The 18,304-nt window shown below is 40.6% G+C and overlaps 1 protein-coding gene across 1 annotated transcript in view; it reads right to left on the bottom strand.

Annotated features, from left to right (window-relative positions):
- LOC308288922 (leucine zipper protein 2-like) overlaps nucleotides 1-18,304 on the bottom strand; it is a gene marked incomplete at both ends in the record, with an annotated part of 241,708 nt that overhangs the window by 13,926 nt on the left and 209,478 nt on the right. The window contains 3 exons of the mRNA XM_080730396.1: nucleotides 3,130-3,300; nucleotides 5,598-5,672; nucleotides 15,996-16,058. Coding sequence (XP_080586522.1) covers nucleotides 3,130-3,300; nucleotides 5,598-5,672; nucleotides 15,996-16,058 — 309 coding nt within the window. The remainder of the gene's footprint in view (nucleotides 1-3,129; nucleotides 3,301-5,597; nucleotides 5,673-15,995; nucleotides 16,059-18,304) is intronic.

Below are 18,304 nucleotides of genomic sequence, written 5' to 3'. Positions count from 1 at the left end.
AAACACACAAAAAAAAGCTTTTGAAATTCACAAGTAGGGTATAAGTATTTTACGTCGTAGAACAAATCTTGTGTTAATCCTTTGCTAATCACAGTGTTTATTTCAGGCATTTAACCCCCAAAAATTAATTCAAACAAGAAACAACCCACAGAGATAAAACCAAGAAGTGCAACCCGGTTCCCGGTTTTGGGGCCACAAACTTTGCCACTCTACGGAGACGTTACATCGGCGGACAGCAGTAACAGGCCTAATTTAGGCTCTGCCGTACGACAGCATCGACCGTAAATAGCGGATCGACGTACGTGGGCCTATAAGCTCACTGATCTATACAAGCTCATGGATCTATTGGGGTGGCCTCAGCAGAATGGTTAGAGAGGACGCCTGGGAAACCAAACGTCCCCCGCTTCGATTCCAGACCTCAGCAATGTGTGGAGGTGTCCCTGAACAGAACACTTAACCATCAACTGCTCCCAGAGGCGCTTCCCCCTGCAGTGCCTTCTGCTCCTGTTGCTAAGGAAGGGTTATCAACTGTAAAATAGACAATCTATAAGCTCAGCGGTCGACCGTACTGTAAATAGCCGATCTATAATCTCTCCACGAGGATGTGGAACGTTGTGAGCTTGAAGATTGGCTATGACCGTATATATATATATATATATATATATATATATATATATATATATATATATATATATATATATATATCAATAACAATTCCTTTGTTTTTGAACTGTATTGAAAAGAATATAAGAGAAAATTGAAAAAAAGAAAATACTGGATTTGTGTGAAGAAAAAAATATATATTGTGAACCTAGTATCATGATTTGAATTGTTTCGTGAGTTGAGAGAATTGTTACATACATAATATTCAGAATGAAATGATGAGAGTATAACTCAAGCATTGTTTAATTTGTCCCTTTTTTGTTCATTCACAAACGTGACCGTCAATTGGGGGAAGCTAGTGACCGTGGTGGATATGGCGGCACCGCATCTGGGATAGCCTAGGTAATGTTTACGGCGGCACCTGGAGCGTTCTCAAGAACAACAGAGTTGTAAAGGGGGGGGGGGGGGGACCCCTTTGGCTGGCGTGTCAAAGCTCTGAGGCATTAAAGGAAGTTTCCGACTGAATCAAGGAGAGAAAAGCCTCTTAAGAGACAAAACCGTGCATCGGTTCAGTTGATAAGACGCTGCAGCGCTGGGGCTGACTTGATGATTTAAATGTGACTGATGTTCTGAAGTCAAAACCCCACACAGTCTCTGATTAAGGCAAGACATGGCTGTCTTGGCAGGGAACAGAGAGCCATTGATATACAGCAAATACATCGTCACTGTCGGGCACAAACCTCGTATCTCCAAGTTTCAAATTTGTATGTTTTTTCGTAAAGCAAAGCCCTGCTTCATCATACAAGACTGTCGCACAAAACAAGTGAAAATAGCCGATCTACAAGCACACAGCGCCTCGAGGTGTGAGGCGTTGTGTGCTTGTAGATCGGATATCTTCACTAGTTTAAATCATACATCATAAAATGAAACATACAAAACGAAAGGTTTCTACCCGACAACAACGAAATGTAATATTATCCAGCACATTTCAATTCCATTTGGAAAGTCTATTAAATAACATTTTGGTTCTAGTATCTAGCTATATTACGGACACTCATGCACACAATATAGAGTAATCCTATTTCCATTATGGTGTGCACCTTCGTTTTGCACATAAAAAGGATTAATTCGTGGGTGTTCTCGTGACATTGACTTTCAGCGGTTCCAAACAAAGAGTGTATCGCCTTTAATTTCACAGAGAGCAAGATCCTATAAATATACAGAGACTCCATTATACTCTTACTTCCACAGCTACAGAGCCGCGGAGTGGAAAGAGAGACATAAATTATTATGACTGCTACTTGGTTTCCAACATGTTATTATTCGGGAACACTTTCTGAAATTGTGTTTTCCTGACTACTATTTTCTTTAATAGTCATTTTGACCCGGACCATTGCTGTGTGCGGAGGTACGGTACATCAGAGTGACAAACAGCCTCTTCAATGGGAGCAGATAATTGTCTAAAACGTTAAGTGATATTTCATTATAGATAGTGTGCTTATGAATATGATGTGAGCATTGAAGTGTGCTGGGGTGGATTCTTAGGGTGAATGGATATCTGGGCATGTCATAGGCAAAAGAATAATAATAATACATATGTTTATACAGTACATCGTCGTTATCGGGTGAAAACCTTGTATGTCCAAAACCGTTCGGTTTGCATTTATCATTTTAAAAATGATTTAAACTAGTGAAAACAGCCGATCTACAAGCACACAACGCCTCGCACCTCTCGCGGTGCGAGGCGTTGTGTGCTTGTAGATCTGCTGTTTTCACTACTTTTGTGTGACGGCCTTGTATGATGAAGCAAGGCTTTACTTTGCAAAATAACGTACAAATGTGTAACTTGGAGATACAAGGTTTCTACCCGACAACGACGATATTCAACACTGTTCCAACATTCCTTATTCTCACATGTTGTTAGCTTATAAATCTGCATTTATTTATTTTTGTATTCTTTTTTAATATTCATTCCACTTCAGTCTTATAGTTGATTGGGTTCCTCCAGGTTCAGGTTCAGGTTCAGGTTTATTTGTCACACGCATATCCATACAGGTACAGATATACAATGAAATGCTTGTGCCAGGAGCACTCTCAGCCTTATTACACACACGAGACAACCCAAAACAACAAGACAACAACAAGTCACCCAAGACAACCCAAAACAACAAAAACCTTACAGTGTAACAGTGTACAGTTTAAAAACTGCGTACAGTGCACATGACTACCTACGTCTCACTTTCATCTCTTCGTTAAGCAACCTGATTGCTTGAGCATAAAAACTATTACTGAGACGAGTGGTGTGCGATGTGATGCTCTGGTAACGTTTTTTGGATGGGAGGAGATAGAACAGGGAATGGGCGGGATGACTGCTGTCCAGGGGTATATGCTTGGTGCCTTCCTTTTTCTCTCTACACAAAATCTCTTTGTCGAAAATAGCTGATCAACAAGCTTGTAGATCTGTTATTTTCACAGAACGTTCGCCAATTATACCCCTGAACGGCCAATTCTAAGTGCATCGAGTACCTTGGCGTGGGGTTGTTGAAAGGTGACTCTGGAGCTGTTGAGTAGAGAGGGGTATCTCAGCATGTGAGGCGAGGTGGACAAGGGGAATCTGTGAGCGCTGCTGGGCTGGTTGTGAAGCACGGCTGAGAAGCAGATATGAACCGTGTCCTTCAACGCTTTCAGCTGAGACTCCTGTGACATAAAACAAGATTATACACAAGAGGATTATTCTGGGTTTTATATATGTGCCCTTCTCATCTGTCCATCAACTGTGAGGGATTTAAACCTCATTTTTACTCCATAGTACAACCTTCTTGCCCGCGTAGAAGAACGAGTAGGGCGGTATAACTCTGATATTGTGATATGATGAGAGACTACATATATTCTGGGATTTTTGGATATCCTACTATTGTGATAGGGGACAAGTGTTATAATCACTTAACCCTGCAAGGCCCGAATTAATTTCTACTGGCCCAAAAAAATTAGTTGTAGGAGTCCTAATCACAGGAAAATGTAATGTTAAAAAATTAATAATGTTTTTGTAAGGTTTTATAGCCATAAATCATAAATCATAAATCATGCTCTAATTTGCATTTTGGGGATATTTTTCACAATAATAACATATGTACATGTTCTAGACATTCTAATGATCACGAAAAACAATATTACAGGCATGTTACTTATGTTTTAGTGAGGAATAGCTTCAGTTAAAAAGTGAGATGTTGTTCGTCCAGACGCTGGAATTTCAACTTCTCTGGGAGGTGTGAATGTCATTCTCTGTGGGGGGTATTTATATGCAAATATCGTGGCCAATGGCATTGTAATACTAAAGAATAGGATTTAATGGTGATGTTAATGTGAAAAATGAACAGGAAAACGAATTATAACATTTTTAAAAAAATGATTTAAAAAACGTTGCCAAAAAGCAACGCTGGGCCTTGCAGGGTTAAGCCGTATTCATTCATTCATTTCAATACCAAACAACACAACACTCATTCCACAAACGGCCTACCTTGACTGTTTTTTTTTTTTTTTTTAATCCCACGATTCTGTAATCCATTTTATTTTTCACCCGGTGCCAATTTCCTAAACTGTAATCCTGAGCGCTCCTCTCCCTTTGCCAACCTGGGGTGAGTGCCGAACTGAGCTCACGCTTCCTTCAATGCATGAGGAGTGAGCAGGCCGCAGCGCTACCGCCTGTGCCACTGTGCCCCCTATTGTGAGTCGTGACGGGTGACGGCTCCACTGAAAACAAAACAGTTAAAACGACTGTACGCCGTCTAAAGCGAACTTGATCCACGAGAGGCATCTGAGCGAGCGAGTCGTCAAGTCTGCTTCAGCCGATTCAGCGTAGTTAACACCCCGATAAGGACAGAATGGTAACTCCCCCCTTTCCAGTCAAACGTTTGACTTCTTGGGATGTCAATCCCAATAACTCACTTTTTTTTTTGTCTTGGGAGTGAGAATGCGTTGAACAAGAATGTATTTTTGTCTTTGGCAAGTAAAAAACTATATTTTCCAATTTCAATGAATGACACATGATTCGAAAGCTTACATCCTGTATTGTGATTTTGTAAACATAATATGAAAAATGACCAGGCTCCCGCCATGTGGGAGACAGCATTATGTGGCCACATATTGTTTGACTGCTGCAACCCGTCAGCAACGAGTTTGGCTGCCGATGATCCAGCTCTAAGGGACAACACGACATACCAGATGGCATTTAATGAATGGAGAGAGAGTTAGCACACACTCTCTCTCTCTCAACTGTGTCTGTCGGCAGAAACTGTGAAATCTCAGAGACAAATTGTGTCAAAGCACATCAGACGTTGATGTAAACAAACAGCAGAGATCCATGGTTAAAAGAAAGAAGAAGAAAATCCACCATTCCAGCAGCAACGTCACTGTCGGGCACTAAACCCCTGCTTCATCACACAAGACTGTCTCACAAGACTAGTGAAAATAGCAGATCTGCAAGCAACAACGCCTCGCTCCGCGAGGCATTGCGTGCTTGTAGATCAGCTATTTTCACAATTTTAAACTATTTTTTAAATGATAAATACAAAACGTATGGTTTTGGACATACATGGTTTCCACCCGACAACGGCGATATGCTGTTGGTGGGGTCTAACGTTCAGAACTCAGAGTGGACCCACAGTTTCATCCTCGCTGAACTTTCCTCGGTTCGGGAAGCCCTGCCCGAGCCGAAAAAAAGTTTGGTAGTATGCTGCCTGCAGCCTCATCTCCTGGCTTGTATTTATTGATATTCCTCTCTGTTCAAAGTCTCTATGATTTTCTACATATCCATCATTAAAATGTATCAGATGTCTGACATCCAGTATTAATATTGTATCCAAACACAGCAGATATCAGCCAGACGCTTTATCCACAGAGAGGAGATTAGCTGCAAAGCAAAACTAACTAATAGTACATGAGAGAACGTGAAACAATGAACATGAAAAGCAGTTTATTATGTGAGTTGTATCCACCTTGTCGAGTGCTGTCTTCTCCAGCTCCTCCTTTGCGATGCTTAGCTTGTGCTCCAGGTCCATTAGCTGCTGGCCCTGCAGATAGATAGATAGATAGATAGATAGATAGATAGATAGATAGATAGATAGATAGATAGATAGATAGATAGATAGATAGATAGATAGATAGATAACATGGACATTAGAAACTATTGAGTCCTCTTGTACTGTGCAAACACAGCGTTCCTCCATGCCTGCTCTGTGCTCTCATCTCACCACACTTATTAATAATTAAATATCTCTGGAGTGCAAAAGGATTGAGATTCACCCTTATCTGCCGCCGCTCATTTGCTGCACTTTTGGCCTAACTTTTCTAAATCTCTGTGAGAGCAGTGCACACTTCTTCAGAAGAAACCTCAGTTGAACTAACTTGTACACAAACACGTTTAAAGCTACTATGGCTGGGAAATATATTGATATACAACACAATGCGTGTTTTCAGCAAAGAGATAAAATGCATAGTGACTCTCAAGAGTGAATGCTTGGGACGGAATTGACCATACGTCAAAGGGTTGACCTGTCGGGAGGTACCTACGACGTTGCATACTGACTCGGGAGGGGGGCGATGATTCACCGGCTCCTGGGTTACTGTCCAGCTGTCCTTGAGCACGATGCTGAACCCCCACTGCTGTGGGGGTCGATGTGCAGGTTGGTGCCTTGCATTCAACCATTAGAGTGTGCAGGCATGCACGTGAGAGTGTGGGTGTGAATGGTGAATGGGTGAATGTAGTGCACATTGTAAAACGCAATTGTGGATGAAGGTCATAGGCCTATAATGTATGAATGCACCAGTTCATAAGGGTCCTTACACAATTTCTTTCGCCGGATGAATTTGTCACATTTTCGGGTGGTTTATTTGCGTCGCCTCCGATGTGTAATGACCTTTACATACACCTAACTAACGGGGCAATGCAGTCAGCAACTCAGCGCACAGCGTGATACGGTAGGGACAGATCTTTTACCAGGGCCTAATGTGATTTTAGGATTTAAAATGATTTAGTGAAAATGTCATAGAGATACAGGTGAAATCCAAAGGACAATTAAAGGATTAGCTTGGGTTTAATTCAGAGCCACCTTGAAAAAACATCCAGTTCCCAATTCTCAGTAACAGGGACACACTTGGACATTAATTACTTGGATGAATAGTTGAACTCCCCCAACATAATAAACCCGACTAAGAAGAAGTGGAATTGAGATTAATAAAACGCCACAAGAATTTCAACAATGAACTAATACATTGACAAATGATTTTGGGTCAGTGAACTGACTATTACAATAGCCTACACAGAGAACTCTTCAGTGATAATTACTCTGAGGAATGACCAAATGTGAGCCCATTTTGGTTACATTTTTACACATCCAATGGTGTGCGTTCCCAATGTGCATCAACCTAGTATATATGTACAGTATGTACAGTATGTATGTATGTATGCATTAGTGATGCGCGGATAGGCTTCTGAAGTCATCCGAATCCATCCGCGCAAATTCATTATCCGCCCATTATCCAACCGCATTAATTATATCATCCAATTTATAAATCCGCACCATCCTCATCCGCAACTTCAAAAGTATTATTATTATTATTACCCTTAGGCTAATATTATTTTCTGGTAGGCTATTCCCTGTTAGTTTTCTTAGTTGTGCGATCACAGAAATGCATTGATCTAGCCTACGGAATGTCTCCGTTCGTCTTTTTTTCTTTCTTTTTTTTTTTTTTGGAGTCGGTGCTGTGCGTCGATGCAGACCAACCAGACATGCAGGCAGACAGAGTCAGACACACAAGAGAAAGAGAGAGCGAGGGAGAGAGCGAAAGCGAGAGGAACAAACACAACTTAGTGGGAAGTTTAACTTACCTACTGTACAGTACTTTACAATATGGACTATGGAGAGATTCACTTTTAAGCGCAGCGCAACAAGAGGTAATGATGAGTGCGACGATGCATGCCGTGATGCCGTTTAAGTGGACACAGCTGTTTAGTTTTATCGTGGACTGCACATTGCCTCATGAAAAATGATGGTTACTTTACAAAGTATACAAAATAACACACACTAACACAGACACAAGCATACATTTCGCTTTTTATTGATATATTAGGCCATAATTTATTTCCTGCATTATTTCATCCGCGGATATCCGAAATTAATTAATAATTATATTTGATTGATCCAAATCCGACTGCACCGCGGATCACCGCGGTCCACCGCGGCTAAAACCGCTATCCGCGCATCTCTAGTATGCATGTATCTACATAGGACTGTGTGCGTGTGTGCATGTGTGCGTGTGCGCGTGCTTCAAAGTAATGTTTGACCCGCACACTGCATTGGTATGCTTTAACATAATTATTATAACCTAATTGTGAATGAGCATATGAATATTAAGTTGATATTAAGTTGAATATTAAGTATGAATATTAAGTCAAGATATCCCAGAAGTCTGGTGAACATTATATGCTACAGATATTCTGACCACAGTAATGGCCATGCAGTGCGTTTGAACAGCTCTCGTTTCAATGGTTTTGATCTCCTGACATCGTGACGTACATCACATTATTAATGCTCCCATAGATTTCAAGCTTGTGTGCTTTCACTTCATGCACGAGGACATTCGGGTGCAGCTATTAAAGGCTGATACTCTGATAGGTTTAAGTAATGTAAAGCCCAAAACACCGAGCACATAAAAGCTGGCCTTAGTGATGACCAGGGGTTGTGAATGTTTACAGAACATCTTTTTTTATATGAAGTGATACACAATGCCGGGCTCCATCCATAAGCACCCAAGGTCAAACAACCCGAGCTAACCATGCTGAGAATTTGATCATTTTGAATTCATATGTCATGTTTTTATTGCAATGTCTTTGGGCAGATGTACGGTAACAGTATGGATATCTGACCTTGATTCCTACGGAGATTATTCCTCACTCCTTGCTCAAGGATAATTCAACGCTAACTCTGGGGAAGCCCGGGATCGAACTGGGAACCCATCCGGCCGCTCTACCAGCCACTCTACCCCTGAGCTACTGCCGCCCCCGTATTACTGTATTACTGTATTACTCATTTGATATTTAAGTTCACTCTGTGGTATTGTACAGTCAAGGACAGGGCAACAGTCTTCCAGTCAGGGACGTACTGGGCCCCTGATTCAGCCCGGGAAAATGAGTTGGAGAGGCCCTCATTGCAAGCGGGCATCGGCCACGCACCAGATTTTTCTGCCTTCCGGACGCGCCGCGAGGCCCAAAATACTAACCGATGAGCGGTTACTGTGATTTACGGTCTCATTGTTTTTCTGGTATAAAGAGAGTCTAATGATGTATGTCAGGGGTGCCCAAAAGGTAGATCGTGATCGTCATGGGGTGCAGGTAGACCACATGACATGCCTCTAAAAATATATAATTAAAATATAAAAAGAATATGTCAATATGACATCAAGAAGGGCCTGTCAGCTCCCTTCGTGGCTTCTAAAGTAGGCAAACCTCCAATGCAATACTTTGTTCAAGAGTCAGTAGCATTACAAAGAACCCCAAAACCTACAGAATGGGATGAAGACATTTCCCCCAGTATTTCCCATTTATTTCCCCCTTACAGTAAGTGTGTTTGTCTAAAATGTAACGCCAGTGCTGCTATTCCAAAGCCCCCCTCAGGCCCTCAGCTAAAACATTTTGAATGGGTAGATCATATTGAGCTAGTCATTTTAAAAGTAGATCTCACGTCAAAAAAGTGTGGGCACCCCTGATGTATGTAGACCATCCGACAGTAGTCAAGGAAGCTAGGGAGTAGTGGGCCAGTATTCAGTCAGTCAGAACAGAAGCCAGTGGGGCCAATGTGATGGTTCTGTGGGCCGCTGCTACTCAGCGCTATAGAGAGAGATCTCTCTATAGCGCTACTGCTACTCAAAGATTGTTCATTTCAGATCATGAGAGACAAGCCGGTTGGCCAATTACATGAGTTATATTTTACTTTGTGGGTCGGCCATTTCTTTTGATGGCCAGCATGGACCGGCTGGGAATGGACCGGCCTTTTCCCAATGGCCAGCACATCCCTGCTTCCAGTAAAGAGAAGCATCAGATCATTCTCCCGTGAGGCCCCGTTTTTCCATTCCAGGGAGGCGTATCTCAGAGAGCTCAGACTGCAGCTCCAGAGGGAATCCAAGGGAATTAAATGTGAGGAGTTCTTTAATCACAAGCACAAAGGCTTGTACATACTGTAGTGTCTCTGTAGCAAATGGCAACTGAGAGGCAGTAAGTATTCATTGCTCTCTGACCTGAATTACTTTCAGAGAGATAAGGACTATGAGGATACAGACAGGTCAACAAAAGCCTCTTCCCTGTGTGCGCATATGGCTGTGGAATTTGAAAAGGATAGAGGGATGTTTAATTTACATATTTCAAAGACGTGGCTGCTATATCATTAGGAACTGGCACTCAGTAATTGGCATCGGAGTCTGGCCGTGATCTTACATTTGGCTGAGAGAATAAATGATGAAGTGTTTCAGCCGTGGGGTAACGGTTGAATCATCAGCAATAAAAGCAGCTATGGAAGCTTTTGATGTTTGGAGTAGATATCAAGTCGAGAAAATAGCAGTGAGTGTGGTGTTACTTGTGTTAACAGAAGGATTTAGATTACTTAGTTAATAATGTGTTCAGGGTGTGTTGGAATGAGGGCAAACTTTCATGGAATAAAAAACTGAGTGGCCGTAAAACATTTATTATAAAACAGCTTTCCCAGTTTGTCTTCTAAGATCTGAAGAATGTGTGTGTAGGCTATGTTTTGTAACTTTTTATTACATTTTTAAATCATCCAGGGTAATAGCCCTATCATAGTGTAGTCCGCGGTGATGGTTTATAAGTTATGGTCTTTTTAAGTCAGAAAACTACAACATTACGTCATTAGCCGCGGTGAAGAGCCATCACCGCGGACCTAGATATCTCTCCTCTGTTTTTACTTTCAGACATCGCCCCATCACCCTGTTCACTGATTGGTCGATCTTGACCAATCAGTGTGCCCCCTGGTTTCAGAGGCGCAGAGGCGCGGTGATAGAGTCCGTGACTATGATGGCCATCACATTTTTAGGTGATAGCTTATCACCTAATAGTTGAGGTGATAGCTCTTCACCTCAGACTCTGATAATGCCTTTTCAGCAACACCCTGCTCTTGTGCGTACATACATGCATTTGTGCGTTGTGTGAGTTCTCCCGTTACACACAGCCTCATCTCAAAGTCATTGTGTTAAGTGAACAGCCATGTTGGTAATAATTGACCTTCATAGACTGATTTGCACGTTCCATGAAATACCAGGGTCTATACCCGTTTCTTCCCTTTTTACCCGTAAACCAATCTCTAAGCCGAAAATAGCTCATCTACAAGCTCAGTAGGGAGGCAATTTTAGCCGATTGTTCACCTACTATGACATGCTCAGAATAGACATGCTAGGGTTCATGTGATTAAACAGTTATTTGCACTCATTTTGAAAGACACCTGGCAAGGCAATACGTTCATATTAGCTAAGACTATTTCTTTCAATAATATTGACTAGAAGATATATTTTAATATGATGCCATTGCCTACAGTATAAAAGAAAATGCAGGGATGCAGTGTTCTGATGCACAGAAGCCGTTCCTATGGTTACCACACATAGAGCACATGGCGTTTAACTGGTGGTGGGCTTGTCTGTCTGTCTGTCTGTCTGTCTGTCTATCTATTCACACGAGGAGCGCAGTGAGATTGCTGCAGATCAGAGCTGGTACACAGGCGAGGTGTTGCTCCCCGAAAATAGGCGAGGACTTGTGGGGGCCAAACAGGCACGTAATGTTATTGGTTGTCAGATGGGAAGAATCGGTGCTACGTGCGAACGGTGAAGTAGAATCACAGGCTGTTGATTGTAAAGTGTGAAATGAATCCTCCAGTCTCTGAATGCAGTCACTGCCAAATGTCTCACAGGAGAATTCTGACAGAAACATTTCTCCAAAGTTTGTATTGTTTTGACTGATCTGGCCAATGAGAAACATCCTTCTTCTCCCAGTGCCAGTGTGGTGAGACTGCGTGGGTTTGACTACTATTTATCTCATGCTTACTGTTTTTATATCTAGGCTACTGTGGAAAAACTCAATATTTTTTTTAATAACTTTCTGCTGAAAACCTTTGGCATTAATATTGCTTGGGTTTCCTCTAAAGTTGGTATGTCTGTGAGATGGTTTAGTTGTAGCATCCTGAGTGTATTTATACGTCCTTGTGAAGTATATATAACATCGTCAAATATGTGGCGTCTTTTGGCAATAATATGTACATTTTATTTTGATTATTGATACTGATCATAATCTACTCTGTGCATTTTTTTGTTTACAAGGTAGAAAACAGACATGTGATTCATATTCCAATGTCCAATGCCAGAAATGCAATAATCACAATTATTTCCATGACAATTAATGGTCAATTAAAATGACAGGATGGTGACAGCCATATGCATTACAGTACATTTGAGAAGTGTCACAGCCATGGTGTCTGAACTCTGAATGACTCCTGCAAGGCTGATGGCATCGTCATCACATCTTAAATGACTCTTACTGTTCTCTCTCCTCCACTGGTCATTTCAACTCTGTCTTTTCCCTTGTCTGAGGAACTGTCTCATTGATACTGTACCATTCCCTTTGAACATTTGACAACATTTGTGTATATTTTTGTATTATTCCGAAATACCTGTTTTACTACAAGTTTGTAGATTTTCATTTTTTCGCATCTAACTACTTCCAAATTCTTTCAGCTCAAAATCTCATTCAAACTTCAACTTGTTCAGCTTTACGCAGTAAATTATTGCTTGTACTTTTCTATTAAATCTTGTTTTAATACTTTTTGAGATTTTAGATCCCAGTTTTCCCCAGTGGATTCCTCTGGGAAATGAATTGTGTCTTACCATTTATATTACTGCTTGGGCTTGAGCTGAATCCAAAGTCCGTCTGAGGAGGGATGTATATACATTTTCTACTGTACATAATATACTTTGTGCATGTTTTCAGCGAGCTCACGCCGTTTCTGCAGGAACTGCTTTTCTAGTTTCAGTATGTCTTTTTGTTTTTCTTTCTTTTTTCAATCAAAGCCTGGATTTAGTGATAAAGGATTTACAGCCAGTGACACCAGAAGTCAACGCATCAATCATCCACTGGCCATAAATAAAATAAGAAATGAATTCCCTGGAACAATATATTCTATATAACAACAATATATTCAGCCACAGCACAAGCAACATAAAAAGCCAGTTGAGGAATGAGGCATTTTGTATTCATTTCTGTCACCTTTAGACAAAGGGCTTTATAAATGATGGGTTTGAGGGATCGAATGGTACATTTATGAAATGACTGTTACTGGGTATTGTGGCAGAAATGTCAACTGACATTTGTCAACTTCAGCAACAACAACAGCCTAAAGGTCAGCCTCTGAGCTTGTAAATGCCATTAACAATTATAGCAGAGTTGAGATACAAGAGCACTTTGGCCTTACAATAGAAATTGTGTTGTGCGATGAAAAGTATGCATTTCATCATCTGAGCTTATATTTCACACCTCCTGTATACAGTATTGAAATTAAATATTCCATTAAGTGCCAATTTCAGAGCCCTTTAGATGACTTTTAAGTAAGGGCCATGAGACCCTGGCAGATTGTGTCATTGTTTTCCCGTTCAGGTTAATAGTCCGAGCGTTTCAGGCAAAAATCGTGCACTTTATGAAAGAAGTATGAAATTTGGCACACAGTTAGGACATGCCATATGGAACATTTTTGGCTATAGGGGCATGGCAGATCTGTCTTGGGAAACTTGTGGGAGCCAATCAAAGTTGGGCTCTCATAGACTTTACTATACAGTAAAATAATACAAAAAATAAATATGCTTTAAGTAGCATGTGAGCGGTCAAACTAGGTGTTCTTTGGGATTCTGAATCCAATGCAGGCATTTGTTTTGCACAAAAAACATTCCTTTCCAAGAAACGGATGCCACAACACTGTGAAAAGTGATGACTCGTCAATAAACCATAGTTTTATCACTTTTATAGGGTCCGTTTTTAGCCCAAGGAATGTTTTTCCTGCAAAACAAATGTTTGCATTGGATTCAGAATCATGAAAAACACATAGTTTGACCCCTTACATGCTACTTAAAGTATATTTATTTTTTGTATTATTTTACTGTAATAGTAAAGTCTATGAGAGCCCAACTTTGATTGGCTCCCACAAGTTTCCAAAGACAAATCTGCGATGCCCCTATAGCCAAAAATGTTCCATATGGCATGTTCTAACTGTGTGCCAAATTTCATGCTTCTTTCATTAAGTGCACGATTCCATCAACATACTGCCCGAAACGCCTGGACTATAAAAACGACAGCAGATTAAAAAGACTTGGAAGTCTACTGTAATGTTATGGATGAACTACCAGAACCACGGCAGAACAGTGAAGTGGCCGTAGCCTGGTGGTAAAATCTGGGATAGCAACACTTCTGCATTTTAAATGCTACTGCACATGCATGCTTCTATCATCTGAAATGCAACAGTAGCTATTGGCCGTTTTTTGGGGTACTTCCGGCTGCTTCAAATGCCACTGAAGAAACTTTCATTGAAATGAATAGCTGGGGGCGGGGCAGTCCGTCCTCTAGTTTATGAGCGCTGCCGACCTCTCCTACATCTGGCTTTATCTGTATGTATGTATGTATGTATGTATGTATGTATGTTCTGCGTCTGTATCCGCTCACTCCACACTGGTGTGATTTTCTTATATAACTCTATGTGAACTACTCCTTTAATGTATACTGCTTAAAGGACAACTTAGTTTGATAGAAAGCAGTAAATAAAAGTTAAAGGGATATTACACTTTCAAAGTCATTTTATCGTCTAATCAGGCTTTTATGAACACCCTGAACAGTTTTTAATTTGCTTGATTCAATATTTAGATATTTGATGTAAATGTTACCAGGCCCGACACGCCCAGGCCCTCTCCACATACACACCCATTGTAACTTCAAACTCCATTTTAACCGTGATAAATTCATTAAAAACAACCATTATTTTTTCTGGTGACTCAAACTACCCTCCTAATACGTGAGCAGGCCGTGTTTTTTCGATAACTTTTTTCATTTATTTTTAATAATCCATTTTTGTATTAAATATTTTTCATTTTCCCAAATAATTATTAAAAATTAATGAAAAAAGTTATCGAAAAAACACGGCCTGCTATTAGGAGGGTAGTATGAGTCAACAGAAAAAACAACGGGTGTTTTTAATGAATCTATCATGGTTAAAATGGAGTTTGAAGTTACAATGGGTGTGTATGTGGAGAGGGCCTGGGCGTGTCGGGCCAGGTAACATTTACATCAAATATCTAAATATTGAATCAAGCAAATTAAAAACTGTTCAGGGTGTTCATAAAAGCCTGATTAGACGATAAAATGACTTTGAAAGTGTAATATCCCTTTAAAACGATTTTGTGGCTAAATAAGTATTTTTAGACACAATAAGCCGTGATATCTTTATTTATATTTACAGTAACACTACAAGACCCCATAAATCACATCTGCATGAAAATCTGTAGTGCATTTTGAAAATGGGCTAAAAATACATATTTAGCCACTACGCATGCCCCCACCCCCACCCACTGAAATCAAAATCATTAACCCATTTAGGCCTAACCTATAGAATAGGGCTAAATCAGAAATTAGCCTACAAAACAAATATGTTGCTACATACTGTACATGTACTGTAAGCCCCTCCCAAACAGCAAAATGTGTTCCCGGCCTAAATCGCTTATTTTAACACCCTTGTTTAAAACGATGAATGCACCGTCTGGCTGTCATCTTGAGAACATACAGTAGCAGACCAAGAGTGTCTCCCTAATGAAAATCAGGTGCGAGTGGAGAAACATGAGCCATGGGAATGATTCATTTATATTCAGGAGAGCTTGCCAATGTCATCGGGGATTTTGCGTTTCACAGGAAGAAATACAAATTTCTCTTTTGACACGTTTTTTTTTGTTCTCTCTTTTTTTGGCATCGATGTCCTCATTAGGACTACAGTTATGCTTTAAAAGTTTGAAAATAACTTTTTTTTACCCTCTTCTAATTTGCATTGTTATGATAACTAAATATCTGAAGTATTATTCCAGATCAACTTAATCCTACACAGTCCAGATTATGTATCCACATACTCGTCATTGTTTGATAGACAACAAGATTTACCATGAGTGAAACTCAGTCCTGGGGGTTTGTTGTAATGGTGTGAGTGAGTTAAGTTGTAGCACTGATGGGATCATTCTATCCAGGTGGTCCTGGTACCTGTTCAGCTCCAGTCTGGAACTGTTACAAAGACCACCCACCTTCAGTTGGAGCTTACCTTAAAAATTAAATCCTTTTTCCCATAGCGCAGTTCTTTCAGTTGAGCCTGGATTCTTTTGGACTGCAGGAGGAAGATAAGAGGAGAAATAAGTGTTAGCTTATTCAAATAGTGAAATTGGTTTTAGATCAAGTTCTGCCAGCCACCGCAGAAGAGGCCCTTTGGGGAGAGTTCCCTGCAATGGGCCGAGCTGTGGCTTAAAGGAAAAGGACCAACGGAGGAAAAGAAAATATCAAATTGTCCCCTTCACTGAACTGAGAAGCCCACACAATGATGCTGCTCTGGACTGGCTTTCTCCCCCACTACTAGTATACTGTACATAACCATCCACCAAAACACTCACTGCATGCCTCAACCTCCCCCCAAACACCCACCCACGCACGCACACGCACACACTCACACACACACACCACATCCCAACACACCAACTCAAACCTGTGCACGCAAGCACGAATGCAATCATTCACCCTCGTTTTTATTTTCTTAATAGTCTCATGACAGAAATGTCATGAAAGCCAAGGGAGCATAAAAGAGTCAGTACTAAGGCAGAATAATGCTGTAGTGTGAGTCAGTAATAAGGCAGCATAAGGCAGTAGGGAGTCAGTCATAAGGCAGCATAAGGCAGTAGGGAGTCAGTCATAAGGCGTGACTGAATCAGTAATAAGGCAGCATAATTAGTAGTGAGTCAGTAATAAGGCAGCATAAGGCAGTAGTGACTGAGTCAGTTAAAAAGGGAGCAAAAATAAACTCATGAAAGACACCACTTATTTCACACTGTGCGTGTCTGTTATTGTAACTGTTGATGAGAATGCCATTTCCATTTCAAATGTAATATCAAATATTATATCAGGAGTCACACCAGAGCGTTAATGCTATTTTGTGTACAAGAACATTTTCCTTTTTATGATACTCTTTATCTTGTTACTCACTTTACCAGAGCATTTCGCTCCACGTAAATGAATTCACAACTATAATCCTGGCGGCACTTCATAAAACTCTACAAGGTTAAATAAATATTGATGTTGCTTTAAACCTCACAGTGGACACGCCATATATTTGATCTGAGATCATTAAGTTTGTTTTGCAGTGCAGAGTCCATAATGTTAAATGTGACCCGATTTTAAATTAATTATCGTCAACAAAGCTCTTCCGATACGTTCAAGTCCACCAGCGAATGAGACAGAAGCTACAGGCTCTCACTGACTGCATGTAAATGAAGACATGGTCTATTGGAATTAAATGGAGCTTACAGCCTCACAGCAGAGTCTAATGCATCTCTTTGTGTCTCATTGTTTGATTACAATTCTACACAATCATGCACAATCCAACACATTGTCACATATGGACACTTGGTCAGGACCCCTTTAAAGGAGTAGTTCACCCCCAAAATGACTTTTTTTCTATTGATTAGTCACGCCATGGAGACTTGAGTTCAATAATATTTTTTGGTTTTTGTCACATTCCTAAGACAAAAATTTGATTCGAGTAAATTTACCCCCATTGATTCCGGATGGGGACCCGTTTCGAAACGGGCCCCCATCCGGAACGCGAATGGGGGTAAATTTATTGTTATCACATTTTTGTCCTAGGACTAGACTAGACTAAAAATATTATTGAACTCTAGTCTCCATGATGTGACTAATCAATAGAAAAAAAAGTCATTTTGGGGGTGAACTACTCCTTTAAAGTATTTTTCTTTTTTTCTTTTCTCCAACATGCAGGGTTGTCTGATGCTATAGAGAAGTGTTTCCCAAACCTATTCAACTGGAGAATCCACACAGAGATGTGCAAACATCCAAACATACATGTGTTTTCAAAACGTGCTTTCTGAACCCAGCATCAAGGAGAGTGTGAAGAAGGGTCTTTTAAATCAAAAGCAGAAGATGTCTCTGTGTTCTGCTGTCTTTATACAGTAGCTGTAACCATTGTTGTCTTTAAAAAAAATAGTTATAATAGGGAAAATACCCGATCTACAAGCACACAAGGCCTTGCGGTGCGAGGCCTTGTGTGCTTGTAGATTAGCCATTTGCACTACTTTAACTTTTGTGCGACACTCTTGTATGAAGAAGTAAGGCTTTAATTTACGAAAGAACATAATATTTTGAAACTTACAAGGTTTCTGTCCGACAGTGACAATATTATGACTCCTTCCTCTCTCTCTCTCTCTCTCTCCCCCTGACTCTCTCTCTCTCTCTCTCTCTCTCTCTCTCTCTCTCTCTCTCTCTCTCTCTCTCTCTCTCTCCTCTCTCTCTCTCTCTCTCTCTCTCTCTCTCTCTCTCTCTCTCTCTCTCTCTCTCTCTCTCTCTGCC

This window comes from Nannobrachium achirus (assembly GCF_963921795.1).
Source record: "Nannobrachium achirus genome assembly, chromosome: 7".
NCBI lineage: Eukaryota > Metazoa > Chordata > Actinopteri > Myctophiformes > Myctophidae > Nannobrachium > Nannobrachium achirus.
The sequence above is the reverse complement of the archived record's forward strand: the minus strand, read 5'-3'. Positions and strand labels throughout refer to the sequence as shown.